Genomic DNA, 18,057 nt, shown 5'->3' on the forward strand with positions numbered 1-18,057 from the left:
TTCTTCTGGATGAATGTGGAGACAACCCCGAAAATATATCCATGGTTCTTACTTGTGAAAATGACTTACAGCTGCCAAATTTCAGGGGGCAAGCGTGGGCATCCATTGGGAAGTCCTCAAGCTGCATTGGGCACTCTGCAGAGATGGTCAAGCTGTAAAACACAAGATGAAGACCTTTCAGCTTCTCAGTAACTCTGGCTATTTATCAAACAACCGCCATGCACCAGAAAGCTAGAAGTGATTCATTCTTTACTTTAATTACGATCTTTGATGAAATTGTCCAAACTGTCCCACCAAATTCCATAGCTTTGCCTTGTACATGAATATTATTTAGTAATAAGACTTCAGCGAAATCTGCTCCAGGGGTTCTGTGTGTGTCTGTACGTACATTACCACTTGCAAAGCAATTCAAGACGCCTTCCAAAATAATTTATTCTTTCTTTCCCATCCCTTACCCAGAGTAATCTACATACCTTCCCTTGACAAGGCTGAAAACATTTGCATTCTCTAAAATAGTTTATAAGCTCAAAAAAATCTAAATATGGAATAAATGTACCATTCAAACTGTGACCAGAAGCTGGCTGTATTTACTGTGTACTGGGTTGTTATAAACCACTAAAGTAGGTGAAATTGTGTTGTAATAGCAATCTTTTCGTACAACCTAATTATTGTATTTAATCCCAATGTGGTCTTCCAAATAATCATGCCACCATCCACCACGACCGTCTCCGACTAAAACAGCGATGGGCGTAACAGCTGCCTTGTCTATGCCCGGCGGACACAATGGTAACTGCTTCGTCTACATGAGCATATCTAATCAGAACAGCAGGATGAGATTGTTGCTACTGTAGGACCGTGATGTACAGATATCAGGGATCAGGGTACGCATGAGATTTATTAAGTTGTGGAGCCATGACTGGAGCTCAGGCTGTCCAGCCTGTCACGTAGTGGCTCCCTGGTGGCCTGGCCATCTCACGCCATGTGCTCGTGGGTTCTGTGCACGTCTACTTCTCTATAGACGTTCCTGACTAGGTTGTAACTGCACATTTCATTAATAAGGTCATCTTCTGTTTTGTATTCCATTATTTAAAACAAAATGAAAATACATAAAATGAAATCAAATGATAAAATGATCCCCTTTAAACAGATAGTGAAATGTGCTATTATTAGCACCACTGCCCCTTCTCTGCTACACTGAGTCTGGATCTTGCCTATGTGCCCAGACTTCTTTTTGCCCAGATTGTTTTCTACATATAGATACATTTTCTTTTTGTTTGTGATACATAAAGTTCAGCCTGTGTATTCCTAACACTAGAGTGGGGTATTTCCCACATTAAAATCGGTAATGGCCATGACTTTGAAATTTGGAATATTTAATTCTAGCAGACATGTGTGTGTGTCTTCTATACAAAGGGTGCCAAAAAATGTATACACATTTTAAGAAAGGAAAAAAACTGTATTACAATTGTAATACTCGATGAATGCAGTCATGTTTGACTTCTGCAATGACAAGAGGTGCTCAGAGTGGTTACCATCAGCGTAATTTTAATACAGTTTTTTCCTTTCTTAAAACGGGTATACATTTTTTGGCACACTCTGTATATGTATATCTGTATACATGTATATGTATATTAAATCTACTAGCTATTAACTCTTAGATTATTTCAAAAGATAAATAATCTTCAGTGCATCTGTTCAGGCATAAACTGTGTAAAAAACCTATTACTAGAGAACACAAAATGGGCAAGGTAAATGAAGATTTATCTATTAGAATTAAGAAAATTAGCACTTAAAAACACAGCCTGTGAGGAAGGCATTCATGCAATACAAGGGGAAGTAATATTACTTATCTTGTTGTTAGTAAACTTAAGAAAAAAATATTTAAGTAACGTGATAGTGGGACCCAGAAGTTAAGTGAGTCAAATGTGTCCTCAAGGGAAACAAATCACAATAAATTCAGAACACCTAGAATTTCCTTCAGAACCAATTTTAGTGGGAAAATGGGAAGTATACATAAAGCTAGGAAGCCAGGTACAAAGTGATACCTGTAAAATGGGCACAGAACACAGCCATGGTGCGGCAGCTTAGAGGAGGGTGAGCTGAGCAGCACAGGTGACCTGCAGCCTCTGTTCTAACAGTTCCTGGACCTCGGTAAGGAAACCCCTGGGCTCAGTCAGTGGCACCGTGAGAGGTGGGGTACAGGGGTGCTTCAGGTACCCTGACCATCCCAGTGCAGCCACAGGTCAGCACTTGAAGACCAGCAGTCTCCAAGTTGCCCCCCCCCAACAGTGCTGACAACTTTATGAACCCACTCCCATCAAAAGGGGGATGTGGAGATGGTCCCTCCATGGTAGAACCTTCTCTAGACACGGCCTCGTCTGCCCGCCCCCCGGAAACACTCTACTGGATTCAAGGAGGCTGCCTTGAATCCAGATCACGTGGCTGAATTCCTGACAATATGGATAATCAGGGTTCACTCCTCCGCCCCTTGCTCTGTGCTCGTACTCTGCTTCAGGCCTCAGGGCCACCAGGAGCATTGCCACCTGCATGTCTGCTGCTTGTCCCTATTTGTCAGAGAAGGACCCTCTCAAGGGGACGTGGCCTTCCACCTTGGGCACTCTGCCCGGTCCTGGAGTTCTCTCCTTTCCTTGTGTCCTCCGCCTTTCTTGGCCAACACCATGAGTTCACACAAGAGGCATGAGAAGCCTTCCATTCTGACACAATGGTCTCAGCTTTTACTAAAGATAGCATCGCACGTCCGGCTTTATTCGGGCTGTTTGGCCCTGAGAGCTGACTGCCTGCTAAAATCCACTGCACTGACATTTACAGATGACAAGGAATATACACTCAGGTGTCTGCTCAGGGGAGCGTCAGGGAGGGTGGGCAGAGATAGGTGGACAGAATTTAGCTGGACCTAAAAAGGAAGACTCGTTTCAAGAAAACATAGGGGCAGCCAGTTAGCTCAGTTGGTTGGAGCACGATGCTCTTAGCAACAGGGTTGCTGGTTCGATCCCCACATGGGCCACTGTGAACTGCGCCCTCCACAACTAGACTGAAACAACTACTTGACTTGGGACTGATGGGTCCTGGAAAAATACACTTTTAATTAACTAATTAATTAATTAATTAATTAAAAGTTATTTAAAAAGAAAAAAGCCCATTGAAATAATTTTTTTAAAAAGAAGAAAAAATAATTCCAGGAAAAACATAAAAAAAAGATAGTAATTCTACAGTTACCATCCCAATAAATGCTATCATTAGAGCTTCACAGATTGTTCCCCCATTTTAATAGACCCCCTTAGAATTAGACTTCCAAACACTGAAAACCACTTTATAATAGTGTCTCTCCTCTAAGGAACAAATGTATTATTCAGGTAATCCCTCAAAAGCAAATGTTTCGGCCTCAGTAAGAGAACAACGTTTCAATTTTTGATCCTTTTATAAGCATTTCAAAAATGGCCTATGCTTTTATAAGACTCAAAATATATCTCTAGAGAAGAAGCAGCCTTCCATTCACGGGGTCCTTGAAATGCAGAGTCCTTGATGTATCACCAACCTCCTTCACAGAGAATTGAGATCAAAGCACTCTCTGGAATGGTGGATTGTCACAGCTCAAAGGAGCCAGCCAGGCCACCTACTAGAAATGCTCACTGTTCAGTTAGAGAAAATGAAGCCCAAAGGTAAGGAACGTGCCTGGCTGACTTCAACTTTTCTAGTCCAGGGAGCCTTTGTGACAATAGCAACATAAGAGGGAAACAGAGCTATAGAAGCGAAGTTTTTATAATTCAAACTAGATTGTCATAAATTTAGATGTTAATTTTAATCCTCAGAGTAACCACTAAGGAAATAATTAAAAATATACAGTAAAAGAAATGAGATGGGAATTGAAATGGTACATTAGAAAGAAGTTAAACCAAAAGAAGGCAATAATGGAAGAATTGAGGGACAAAAAAGGAGTGAGACATATAGAAAGCAAATAGACTTAATTACTTCCTTAAAGACCTTCTCTCCCAATATAGTCATGTTCTGAGGTCATGGGGGTGAGGACTTCAACATATAAATTTGGGGGGACACAGTTCAGCCCATAACAATGTCCCTTATTTTTAAATACTTACAAAAAAAGAAAGCAAATAGAAAAAAAGGCAAAGTCCTTCCTTGTTACTAATTATATTAAATATAAATGGAATAAATATTTCAATTAAAAAGCAGGTACTGGCAGAATCAATAAGGAAATATGAACTAACTTTATACTGCCTATGAGAGACTTACTTTAGTTCCAATACAAGAAATGGATTGAAAGTAGAAGGATGGGAAAAGGAATTTAAGACAAAACTTGTTACAAGAGACAAGGAAGGACACTATACAATGATAAAAGGCTCAATCCATCAAGAATATGTAGAAATTGTAACCATATATAAACCTCACAAAAGAGCCTCAAAAACATATGAGGCAAAAAGTCACCAAACTCAGAGAAAAACAAATAGTTCTACAATAATTGTTAGAGACTTCAACAATTGTTAGAAAAACTAGACAGAATAATGACAAGAGAACAGCATTTAAATGACACTATAACCCAACGAGACCTACCAGACATACCAGAGCACTCCATTCATTACCAGCAGAACACACACTGTTTGCAGGGGTACGTGGAACACTGTCCGGGACAGACTACAAGGCTTGACAATTAGGTCCGCCAACTTGTTGCACCGATGTTGCTAATCTTTTCTGATATCAGAGGGATTATTCATTATGAATTTGCACCAACTGGACAGTTAACCAAGTTTACTATTTGGAAGTGCTGAAAAGGCTGCATGAAAAAGTTAGACGACCTGAATTTTTCGCCAGCAATTCATGGCTCTTGCATCACGACAATGCACTAGCTCACACGGTACTTTCTATGAGGGAGTTTTTAGCCAGGAAACAAATAACTGTATCGGAACACCCTCCCTACTCACCTGATCTGGCCCCCTTCTTCACCTGAAGATAAAGGAAATATTGAAAGACATTTTGATGACATTCAGGATATCAAGGGTAATACGACGACAGCTCTGACAGCCATTCCAGAAAAAGAGTTCCAAAATTGCTTTGAAGGGTGGACTAGGCGCTGGCATCAGTGCATAGCTTCCCAAGGGGAGCCCTTCGAAGGTGACCATAGTGATATTCAGCAATGAGGTATGGAGCACTTTTTCTAGGATGAGTTTGCCAACCTAATTGTCTGACCTCGTACATGTTCAGTCACAAACCAAGTCTCAATAAACTTAAAAATATAGAAATCACACAAAGCATCCCCTTTGACCACGATGGAATGAAAGCAGAAATCAGTAACAGAAGGAAAATGGAAAATTTCACACACATGTGGAAAGTAAACAACATGCTCCTACATTACAAATGGGTCAAAGAAAAAATTTTAAATCACAAGAGAAATTGGAAAAAAAAAAAACTTTTGAGATGAAAGAGAACAAAACCATGGCATGCCAAAACTATGGGATGTAGCAGAAGCAGTACTCAGAGTAAAATCTAGAGCTGTGAATGCCTCCATTAAAAAAGAAGAAAGATCTCAAATGAAGAACCTAATGGTAGTACATATTAAGGAAGTAGAAAAAGAAGAGCAAACTAAACCCAAAGCTGTTTGAAGGAAGGAAATAACAAAGACTGGAAAAGCGAAATAGAGAGTAACAAAACAAAACCAGCCCACTGGGCTTACAGAGAGGGCACAGGGTACGGGCAGGCTGACTAGTGGTGCCCAGCCCACAGGGCCCCCAACCCCGGGGCCACTCTTCCACACCACAGAGGCTGCTGGGTTCAGTCTTTGATCCCTTCTTCTAAAATTCTGACGGCCACAGATAATGAATGAGAAATTAGAGCAGGTTTTGTAATGTTTTCTACATTATTACTTATTACATATTCAACAAAACATGTTTTGTCTTAACAACCCAGAGCCTTTCAAATGATGACATCACATGTTTCTTTTGGGGAGCTAACAGAAAGGGTGGTCTGAGGGTGAGTAAGGGGTGAGTAGACGGGCCCTGGGTGTACTGAGTGACACTGGAAGGACTGAGCCGAGGGCACCCCACCTGAGCTGGGGCTTCTTTGTCTACACTCAGCGACTCAAAGCGATTCAGTACCTAGAGCAGCCAATCAGTTTTAATTTCCTCTCAATTTCCGTGATTATGGTCTGATCCTGAATGTCTTCTTTCCACTTCACATTTCCCACAATGGCAGCTCACTTGGTGACAGTGTGTCATTTTCACTAAGTGGTCAGACAAATATTCTGTAACCGAAATTTCTGTGACTCAGGAAAGGTTTTTCTCCTTATCGTTTAAATTACTGAGCTGAAGGCTGCCAGGGCCCAAGAGTCATCACCTCACAAAAGGTGCATTTTTCTTAAATGCACTGTAAAGCCTTTCCATGGGTCATCTGTGTCCCCAGTACACAGTGACTGCCCTCCCTACAAGTGGCACTGATGTTGTTCAAACCACGGTTTTTTCAAGTACCTTTAGTTGATGAAGGAAAGGTGCAAACGGGGGAAAGTGATGACTGAGGGTGGAGGGATGGACGTTAGGAGGCAGCCCCAGGAATCCAGGGTCAGCGTCTGGGGTCAAGGCTTAGTTATTTAAATGAACACACGGGGAGATGAGCCCACAGGGATCTTCTGCTCTGCGTCCCTCCCCCTCCTCATTTAATAACAGACTTTCAGCAGGGGAGATGCTGACAGACCCCCACCTAGCTCCTGCTCCAGAGCCCACACCTTCACAAGCTCTGTCATGTACCCAGGAGACAGAGCAGAGCGGGAGGAGGAGTGCGCTGCCAGGAGTGCTGGGAGTTTTCAGTTAGCCTGGGGTTGTGGGAAGAGCATAGCTTGTGAGCTCAGAATGCTGCCACAGCACAGAGGCTGCAGGTGACCACACCAGGGGAGGCCCCCAGGGCCCAGCATGAACACCCAGGCGAAAGCTCGCGACCTCCTGCTGACCGGGGCTTGGCCTCTGTGGGCTCATACGCAGGGAAAGGGTTTAGTAAGGTTGATGTATGTCAAACGTGGAACATTGAGTTTGACTGCATCTTTGTCTGTCTCAGAGACTGCACAGGATCAACAGATTTCAAATGGAATCCAACCTTTCCGTGACCCTTTCAAAAAACACTGGTGGCCTTCCAGTGTCCCCATTCATTCACTCCTTCAAATCACAATTTCAGGGAATAACGCTACTTCTGTAAGACAGACATAAGAACCATTTTTGACACTTTTCATGCGTCACTCCACTTCAATTCTACCAACAGTTCTCCCTCCAAAACGACTCTGTTTCTGTTCCTTGCCATGGCTTCCGCCTAAGCAGAGCAGCCCCTTCACTTGCCTGGATGTGGCAATCACCCCCAATGGCTCTTTGAGTCATCCTGGTTGTTCACAAGGCAGCAGATAAGCTTCAATCACAGCAGAGGTCCCCATGCATTCAGGTGCACTTACTCCCCATGTCAGCTTTACTCGTCTCCTTAAAAATGCTGGCTCTGGACACCCACAGCTCGCCCTTCCCCTTCCCCAGGCAATGCCACCTCATTCTTCCCCACTCTGGCCACAGCTGTAAAGTGACCTGGAGAAGCCTTTCCTGGGCCCTCCCCCAGCATAAATGGCCCCTCTTATTATTCTTTCCCATGTTCCGTTTCTTCTCTGTGTTTCAATGCTAACAGAAAATAACATCTCCTATGTTTATATTTAATAGTGTGTGTTTCTCCACCTTATTAAAACATTCTTGCCATGATTGTAGAATACATATGAATGAATATTTCCATCTGATGAGTGCAGCTGGAAACTTCCAGAAAGTTTAGAAAAGCAGATGTACATTTTTCTATATTTTTGTGTTTTTCAAAAATGAATAAAAATAAGAAATTTTTATATTTAAAAATGACACTTATATATAAAGCAGCTCAAATTGTTATTAAATGCATAAAATAGACAAAATATTAATTTTTTATTTTTGTGGATTTGTGACACATTTTGAAAAAAAATTGAAATCAATTAATGCAGTGAAAGAGTTAATATTGCCAGAAGCATTGTAGAAAAAACTTAGATTCAATTGGAAAAAAATAAATTGAATAATAAAAATTAGATTAGGAATGTTGATTATTTTCTTGTTGGATGTTTATTAAAATATTTATAGTCTATTTAATTATTCATGCTTTTAGAATGCTTTCTTGAGAAATCACCCTTATTAAAAATTGTAGGAAAGTGACATTAGCAAAATGTAAGAGACTGCAACCTCTGTCCCCCTACACCAATCAATAATTAGACAGCTATTCATGAACTGTAACGGCTCTGGGAGTCCACTTAAGAAACTTCAATAACACAGTAGAATAAAAAACTTGAGAATAACCACTCAAAAGGGAAGGAAAAACTTCTTCGTGTCACCTACATCATCCCATCCCCCAAGGTAGCACTGCTCAGTGCCAAGAGGGAAATGCCCAGCTGGAAAGAGTTCCCCTCTCCAGGAAAGTAAAAGCGGCTGAGCGATCGGTGTCCCCAGCCATTCAGGGCACTGTGACAAGGTCCAGCTTCCAATACACCCAACTAAGACTGGCAAAGCTGAAACATACAGACTGGGAACAAGGAAGAAAGGCAGGAGCCACCAGTATCAGCCACACAGCAAGAGTAACCATGGTGCGTAGTGATCTGCTCTGCAGACAAAACCAGCAGATGTCGTCACTGAAGAAACTAAAGGCCAGCACACCCTCCATGGAGCCCCTGCAGATTTGCCCTGCTTTTGTCCCACAGGTATTTCACTGACACCAGCTGCCTGAGTCCCTCCCAGCTCCCTCCCCCTGTGCCCATGCCAGAGCTCAGGCACCAAACCAGCAGCCAGCCAGGCCTCTGAGGCTGCACAGGTACAAGCCTAAGGCCCACAGCTGACAGCTTTCACCGTGCACATACTCAAGGCTAGCCCCTCCAGCTGTGTGCCAGCATGCCCCCAGCCAGACTCTGCCACCAGTCTCCACTGCCATGTACCCGTGGCATAATCCATAGTGCACACAGACACCCCTGTAACTGCCAGTGGGCTCACAGTTGGCCCAAGCTTTATTTGTCCTGACTCCAACCACTATGTGTGTGTCTGCAAGTGACCCCTGCCATTACACAGTCACCTGCACACTGCCAGCTATAGCCACCACTGCAATAGTAATTCCTGTAAACGTAAATGGATTGAATGTCCACTCAAAGGATACAGAGTGCCTGAATGGATAAAAAACAAGACCCAATTATACACAGCCTACAAGAGACTCATGCTAACTTCAATGATGCACATAGGCTCAAAGTGAAAGGATGGAAAATTTTACCCGTGCAAATAAAAACCAAAAGAAATCAGGGGTAGCTGTACTTGTACTACACAAAATGGACTTTAAGCCAAATACCATAACAAGAGACAAAGAAGGTCATTATATAAAGATAAGAGAGTCAATTCATCAAGATGATATAACAATCCTAAATATATATGCACCTGACATCGAAATACCTAAATATATTAGCAATTACTGACAGATGCAAGGGAGAAATAGACAATACCACAATAGTAGAGGACTTCAATATCCCACTTTCAACAGTGTATAGATCATCCAGCAAGACAATAAATATGGAAAGGTTGGACTATAACCATACTTTAGATCAAAATGGACCTAACAGACATATAAAACATTCCACCCAATAGTAGCAGAATGCACAGTTTCTCAAGTGCACACAGTACATTCTCCATAATAGATCAGATAATAAGACACAAAACACTCTTGGCAAATTTAGAAAGATTGAAATCATACCAAGTGTCTTTCCTGATCACAGTGATATGAAATTTTAAATCAATAACAGGAGGAAAGCTGGAAAATTCACAAGTATGTAGAAATGAACACATCCTTGAACAACAAACGAGTCAAAGAAGAAATCAAAACGGAAATAAAAAATATATTGAAACAAATAAAAATGGAAATGCAACATACCAAAAAGTATGAGATTCTGCAAAAGCAGTTCTAAGAGAGTTTATAGATAAATGCCTAGATTAAGGAAGAAGAAAAATTTCAAATAAACACCCTAACTTTATATCTCAAGGAATTAGAAAGAGAGGAACAAACTAAACCCATAGTTAATAGAAGAATGAAATAACAAAGGCAGAACAGAAATTTTAAAAGCCATACCAGAAAAACAAGAAGAGGTTAATGAGACTAAGAGCTGTTTTTTTGAAAAGATAAACAAAAGTGGCAAACCTTTAGCTAAACTAAAAGAAAGGGAGGGAGGGAGGGAGAAAGGAAGGGAGGGAAGGAAGAAGAGAGAGAGAGAAAAAGAGAGAGAGAGAGAGAGAGAGAGAGAAGCCTCAAATAAATAAAATCATAAATTAAGGAGGAGATATTACAACTGATACCACAAAAATATAAAGGATTGTAAAGACTACTACTGTGTTTCCCCGAAAATAAGACCTAGCTAGACAATCAGCTCTAATGCATCTTTTGGAGCAAAAATTAATATAAGCCCTGGTATTATAGCATAGCATAGCATAGCATAGCATAGCATAGCATAGCATAGCATAGCATAGCATAGCATAGCATAGCATAGCATAGCATATTATGTAAGACCTGGTCACATATTATAGTAAAATAAGGCCAGGTCTTATATTAATTTTTGCTCCAAAGGACGCATTAGAGCTGATTGTCTGGCTAGGTCTTATTTTTCGGGAAACACGGTATGAACAACCATATGTCAACAAATTGGATAACCTAGAAGAAATGGACAAATTCCTAGAAACAAAACCTACCAAGATAATCAGGAAAAAAACAGAAAATCTGAACAGATGAATAATGTGTAAGGAGATTGAATCAGTAATCAAAAACCTCCCAACTCAAAAAACAAACACATAGACACGTATAACAGTATGGTGGTTACCAGTGGAGTGTGGGGAGTAAATGAAGAGAGGAAAGGGGGTCACATATAGGGTGACTTTGGGTGGTGAGCACACAATTGAGTATACAGATGTTGCATCTGAAATTTATATAATGCTATTAACCAATGTGACCCTAATAAATTTAGTAATAATGAAAAAAAAAACTCCCAACAAAGAGAAGTCCAGGACCAGATGGTTTCACTGGTAGAATGTACCAAAAATTAAAAGAAATAACACCAATTCTTCTCAAACTCTTCCAAAATATTGAAGAGGAGACAATACTTCCAAACCCATTTTATGAGTCCAGCATTATCCTGATACCAAAATCGGATAAGGGCACTATAAGAAAATAAACTATAGAACAATATTTCTGGTGAATTTAGATGCAAAAATTTATAACAATATTAGAAAAACAAATTCAACAGCATTTTAAAAGTATCATACACCATGATCAAGTCCAGGGATGGAAAAATAATTCAATATCATACATCAATAAATATGATACACCACATAAAAAGAATAAAAGATAAAACTCATATGGTTATATAGATGCAGAAAAAGTATTCATCCTCTCATGATAAAAACAATATCCTTTCATGAAAAAAAATCCTTTCATAATAAAAACATTTAACAAATAGGGTACAAAAGGAATAGCTTAACATAGAAATGGTAGTATATGACAAGACCACAGCTATCATACTCAACAGTGAAAGGTTGAAGGCTTTTCCTCTAAGATCAGGAACAAGACAAGGGTGCCCACATTCACTATCCCCACTCAACAAAGCACTAGATGTCATAGCTAGAGCAATCAGGCAAGAAAAAGAAAAAGTCATCCACATTGGAAAGAAAGTAAAATTGTCTTTGTTTGTAGATGATATGATCTTATATATAATATATCCTGAAGATATCACCAAAAACCTCTTAGAGCTAATCAATGAATTCAGTAAAGTTGCAGGATACAAAATCAACATACAGAAATCAGTTGCGTTTTTTGTAAACTAACAACAAAACATCTGAAAAAGAAAGAAAACTTACTTTCTTTCACTTACAATAGCTCCAAAAACAATTAAAACGATCCTAAAATTTGGAGCTACAAAAGACCCTGAAGAACCAAAGATATCCTGAGAAAAAAAAGAATAAAGCTGGAGGCATCACACTTACAGATATCAAATATACTACAAAGCTACAGGAACAAAGCAGTATGGTACTGACTTAAAAATAGAAACATAAACCAACAGAACAGAATCAAGAATCCAGAAATAAACCCTCACAATACTCATTGGGAAACAATAGCCCTTCAATAAATAGTGTTAGGGAAATTGGATAATCACATATATATGAATGAAATTGGATCCCTATCTACAGCACTCACAGGAATTAACTCAAAATGGATCAAAGAATCTGACCATAAAACTCCTAGAAGCAAACGTAGGGGAAAAGCTCCTTGACTTTTGTCTTTGTAACATTTCTCTCTTTTTTGGATATGAAAATGAAAGCACAAGCAACAAGAGAAAAATTAATAAGTGGGACCACATCAAAGTAAATTGCTTGTGCACATCAAAAGAAACAATCATCAAAATGAAAAGGCAACCTATGGAATGGAAGAAAATACTTGCAAATCACGTATCTGACAAAGGGGTTATTTTCCAAAATTTATAAAGAATTCATACACCTCAATAGTAAAAAACAAACAAACAACAACAACAACAAAAAAAAAAAACAGGAAATGAAAATACATTTTTCCAAAGAAGACTTACAAATAGCCCAGAGGTAGATGAAAAGGTGCTCAGCATCACTAATCACAAAGGAAATGCAAATTAAAACCAGAAAGAGACATCACCTGACTCCTGTCAGAATGGTCACCATCAATAAATCAACAGACAAGTGTTGGCAAGGATGTGAAGAAAAGGGAACCCTCATGCACTGTTGGTGAGAATATAAATTGGTGAAACTATTATGGAAAACAGTATGGAGATTCCTCAAAAAATTAAAACTAGACCCATCTTATTACCCAGAAACTCCACTGTTGTTTATCCAAAGGAAACAAAATACTATTATGCAGATATGTTTGCACCCTTGTGTTCATTGCAGCATTATTTACAATAGCCAACATACAAAAAAACCTCAGTGTCCATCAACGGATAACGAAGATGTGAGACACACAACTCACATTATATACATATTCACACAATGGAATATGCAGCCATGAGAAAGAAGAAAATGCTCCCATTTGTGGCAACGTGGATGAACCTTGAAGGCATTATGATAAATGAAATGTCAGACAGAGGAAGACAAATACCATTTATATGTAGACTCTAAAAAAGCTGAACTCACAGACATAAAGAGTAGACTGGGCTTCAGTCAATATGGCAGAGTAGGGAAATTCTGTGCTCACCTCCTCCCATGACCACCTCAAAATGACAAGTAAACTACAGAACAACATCACTGAGAACTGCCTGAGGTCCAGCTAAACAGAAGTCCTACACCTAAGGACATACACAAGAAGCCACCTTGAGACTGGTGGGAAGGGCAGAGACACGGAACGGGCTGGACCCACACACACATCTGGTGGTTAAAAATCTGGAGGGAAATATTGGTTGTGGAGGACCCACTGAGGAGCGAGGGGTCCCAGCCCCACACCAGCTCCCCGGGCCAGGGTTCCAGTGCCAGGAAGAGAAGTCCCCATAACTTTCGGCTGCAAAAAACCAGCAGAGATGGTGGCTGAGTGACACAGAGGGTGGCTAGAGTCCCAGTTGCTCCTTTTAAAGGGCCTGCACATAGACTTACTTGCTGACAGACTCACTTCCTCTGGGCTCCAGTGCTGGGACAGTGTCTGGAGAGGCGACAGGGACAGACAGGGAGGAACTGAATAGCCTGGCCTCAAAGCGAGGGATGGAGGGGCAGCTTTCTCCCAGACAGAAGTGCTGACAGAGGCCATTATTCCTTTGTTGAGCCCTCCTCACACCGAGCTTGCACACAAATGCAGCCGCCATATCTGAGTCTCCATCAGCTTGGCTAACACCGTTTGCCCTGCCCTGGCGATTCCCTGAGACTCCACCTGACCCAATGTGCAGACCCACCCAAGCTGCTTCCAGTGGCTTTTCCATACAAATGGCCTGCCTTAGCTCAAGCTGTGGATTATCCTAAAATCTCTCAAAGGTTCACAAACCTCAAACAAGCAGATCTGGCCTCGGTGTGCCCCATCCCTCTTGCTAAGCAGCTCCACGCCCAGCACTAGTGTCAGCTGGCTTTGGTTCACAGCCTAGCCTCTCCCAGGTGCCTCCAAGCCCAGCACAAGTGGAACCATCTGTAGCTCCCACCAGGTGGCTCCAGGCAGAGCACGGGCAGCGGCTGGCCTTGACTCACACCAGAGCCCCTCCCAAGAGGCCCCAGAACCAACACACCCGGTGGCCATCTTCAGACCACACCAGAGCACCACCCAACCACCTCCACAAACAACACACCCAAAGGGCAGACTCAGCAGGCACCAGAGCCCTGCTAAGATGGACCCTGCTCTATAGGGTCAGCCCCTGCACGACAGCTCCTCCACTGTAGTCATGGCCAGTCCCCACAACCAGTCAACCTGAGGGTCAATTCCTCCCACTGATGTGCAACAGTAACCAAGGCTCAACTACAACAATAGGGCACACACAACCCACACAAGGGATGCACCTGGAGCACGCAGCTCAGGTGACCAGGGAGACTGTGCCACTGGGCCCCACAGGACACCTACTATATAGGGCCACTCTACTAAGACCAGGAGACATAGCAGCTCTACGTAATACATAGAAACAAACACAGGGAGGCAGCCAAAATGAGGAAACAAAGAAACGTCCCAAATGAACGATCAGAACAAAACTCCAAGAAAAGAACTAAACAAAATGGAGACAAGCAATCTACCAGATGCAGAGTTCAAAACACTAGTTATAAGGATGCTCAACGATCTCAGTTAGAACTTCAACAAAGAGATAGGAAATATAAAAATGGTGATAGAAAACATAAAAAAGAACCAGTCAGAAATGAAAAACGCAATAACTGAAATGAAGAATACACTAGAAGGAATCAATAGCAGATTAGATGAAGCAGAGGATCGAATCAGCAATTTGGAAGATAAAGTAACAGAAAACACCCAGGCAGAACAGCAAAAAAGAAAAAAGAATCCAAGAAATGAGGAGAGTTTAAGGGGCCTCTGGGACAACATCAAGCATAACAAGACTCACATCATAGGGGTACCAGAAGGAGAAGAGAGAAAGCAAAGGATTGAGAACCTATTAGAAGAAATCATGACAGAAAACTTCCCTCGCCTTGTGAAGGAAATAGACATATAAGCTCAGAAAGCTCAGAGAATCCCAAACAAGATGAACCCTAGGAGGCCAACATCAAAACACATCATAATTAAAATGCCAAATATTAAAGACAAAGAGAAAATCTTTTTTTAGTGATATATTCTCAGGGAAGAGAACAGGCCTAGCCAAGGGTGGGGTGGGGGGCGGGAGAGAGAGAGAGAGACAGAGAGAGAGACAGAGAGAGAGAGACAGAGAGAGAGAGAGAAGGGCCGAAGAGAATCTTAAAAGCAACAAGAGAAAAGCAGTTAGTTACCTACAAGGGAGCTCCAATGAGACTATCAGCTGATTTCTCAACAAAAACTTTATAGGCCAGAAGGTACTGGCACAAAATATTCAAAGTGATGAAAAGTAAGGACCTATAAACCAAGATTACTCTATGCAGCAAAGCTATCATTTAGAATCGAAGGACAGGTAAACAGCGTCCCAGACAAGAAAAAGCGAAAGGAGTTCGTCACCTCCAAACCAGTATTATTTGCCAGGAATCTATTTGCAATAGGCAAGATATGGAAGCAACCTAAGTGTCCATCAATAGACTATTGGATAAAGATGAAGTGGTACATATACGTCTACAAAGGAATATTATTCAACCATAGAAGAGAATGAAATCTTGCCACCTGCAACACCATGGATGGACCTAGAGGGTATTGTGCTAAGTGAAATAAGTCAGACAGAGAAAGACAAATACCATATGATCTCACTTATATGTGGAATCTAAAATAAATCAACAAACAAACAAAACAGAAACAAATTCAGATACAGAGAACATTTTGATGGTTACCAGACAGGAGAAGGGTTGGGGTATGGGTGAAAAGGGGGAAGGGAGTAACAGATAAAGTTAGTAGTGACAAAATAGTCAAGGGATGTAAAGTACAGTGCAGGGAATATAGTCAATAATATTGTAATAATTATGTACGGTGTCAGGTGGGTACTAGACTTATCGGGGTGATTACTTCATAAGTTATATAAATGTCCAATCACTATGCTGTACACCTGAAACTAATATAATATTGTACGTCCGCTGTAATAGAAAAATAAAAGATACTATAAAGAAAGAAGAATAGACAGGTTACCAGGGACTGGGGGTGGGAAAATGGGGAGACGTTGGTCAGAGGTCTAAACTTCTAGTTGTAAGATGAAAAAGTCCTGGGGATGTAATGTACAGCATAGAGATTATAGTTAATAATACTATATTATATACTTAAAAGTAGCTAAGAGAGTAGATCTAAAATGTTCTCACCAGAAACAAATAGTTATTATGTGATGTGATGGAGTAGTTAGCTAATGCTATGGGATAGTCATTTTGCAAAACATAATTCTATCAAAGCAACAGGTTGTACACCTTAAACTTACACAGTGTTAACTGCCAATCATCTCTCCATAAACCTAGAAAATACATATATAAGAATGTTGTGGCATACATTTTTAAACTTTCCTCAAACTACTTAACATTTTGTCAAAGTCTGGAGATTCCTAGTGTCCTCCAACTGTCACCCCTTCTTCACGTGTTAGAGCAGAAAGCAGCTGGCGACTGCTGGTCCTCGTGCGTGTACACGAGTATCACCAGGGCCAATGGAAAATATGACCCCTCTAGGACATGTGCCTGCTTCCTTGGGATTAGGCTGGAATTCCAACTGAATTTTCTGTGACGACATAAATGTCTCATGTCTGTGCCCTCCAATACTGCAGCCACTCCTTGCATGTAGCTATTGACCACTTGAAATGTGGCCCGTCTGACCGAGACACTGAATTTTTAATTTTATTTAACATTAAGTTTAACGTTTCTTATCTGCCTCGTGGCTACTATATTGGACAGCACAGAGCACAGGAAAAACAAAACTAAAAATTCATGATTCCCGGCCACGTGGGAAAGACTTTAAGTACCCAGGGCTCTGCCATTTCTTCCTTCTCTAACAAGCACCAGAAATAGGAATAATTATTTTCAGGGTAAATACAGAAGTCCTCAGTGCATTCACCACGTTACCAGACAATGACCCCTCTGAATGTCACACTACCCAAGGGAATTGGCTGATGGTTATGGATTGTCTCAAACTCAAAGCATGGACAGAGTGTGCATGACATAGCCTGATTGCCGCATCCTACAAGGACCACTCCCTTTCCTCCAGGACAGGGGCGGGAAGGACCTTTCCAGCAGCCCTGGGACACTCAGTCAGCATTCTCAAATCCCAGTGGCTTGGTGGGAGGTGCGGGCTGGTGCACGCTGGGGATGGATGCATTTCCTGGCTCTGAGCAACCTCAGGTTGGCTGCAGACATGCCAACTGCACCTACACGGAAACACTCTCCAGAAATGCAACACTTGAATTTCTCTGAAAATGAGTGAGTAGAACCACGCTTTACTGGGGCCTGATACCACCAGGGACCTCACCATCTCCACCAGGTTCCCCCAAGAGTAAGTAGGTGGGGTGCCACCTGGTGGGGACTATTTTCACCCGGGTAGGTGGCATACAGTGCAGGGCTTCCTGCTGCAGGTTTCTTAGACCCTTGCAGGGATGTAAAGCACAGCACAGGGAATATAGTCAATAACAGCGTAATGACTATACATAGCGCCAGATGGGTACTAGACTTCTCGGGGAGATCACTTTGTAAGTTATATGAATATCTAATCACTATGCTGTACACCTGAAACTAATATAAATAATATTGAATGTCAACTGTAATTGAAAAATGAAAATAATAAAAAATGTGTAAAAATAAAATAGGTGAAGGCATGTGTGCTTGGGCGTTTGGCTTTATTGATGGGCGAGTTCCTGTGTATTCATTTTTACCTACTTCTTTTGCCTGATCTACC

At 41.3% G+C, this 18,057-nt stretch overlaps 1 protein-coding gene across 4 annotated transcripts in view; it reads right to left on the reverse strand.

Annotated features, from left to right (window-relative positions):
- The window catches only part of GABRA5 (gamma-aminobutyric acid type A receptor subunit alpha5), a 66,032-nt gene that overhangs the window by 24,202 nt on the left and 23,773 nt on the right, over positions 1–18,057 (reverse strand). For all 4 annotated transcript variants that reach the window (XM_074317552.2, XM_088789309.1, XM_074317551.1 and 1 more), the window contains one exon: positions 70–152. In XM_074317552.2, the coding sequence (XP_074173653.1) occupies positions 70–152 (83 nt within the window). The remainder of the gene's footprint in view (positions 1–69; positions 153–18,057) is intronic.

Source organism: Rhinolophus sinicus, chromosome 13 (assembly GCF_057876585.1).
Source record: "Rhinolophus sinicus isolate RSI-liver-muscle chromosome 13, RSI-T2T, whole genome shotgun sequence".
Classification (NCBI taxonomy): domain Eukaryota; kingdom Metazoa; phylum Chordata; class Mammalia; order Chiroptera; family Rhinolophidae; genus Rhinolophus; species Rhinolophus sinicus.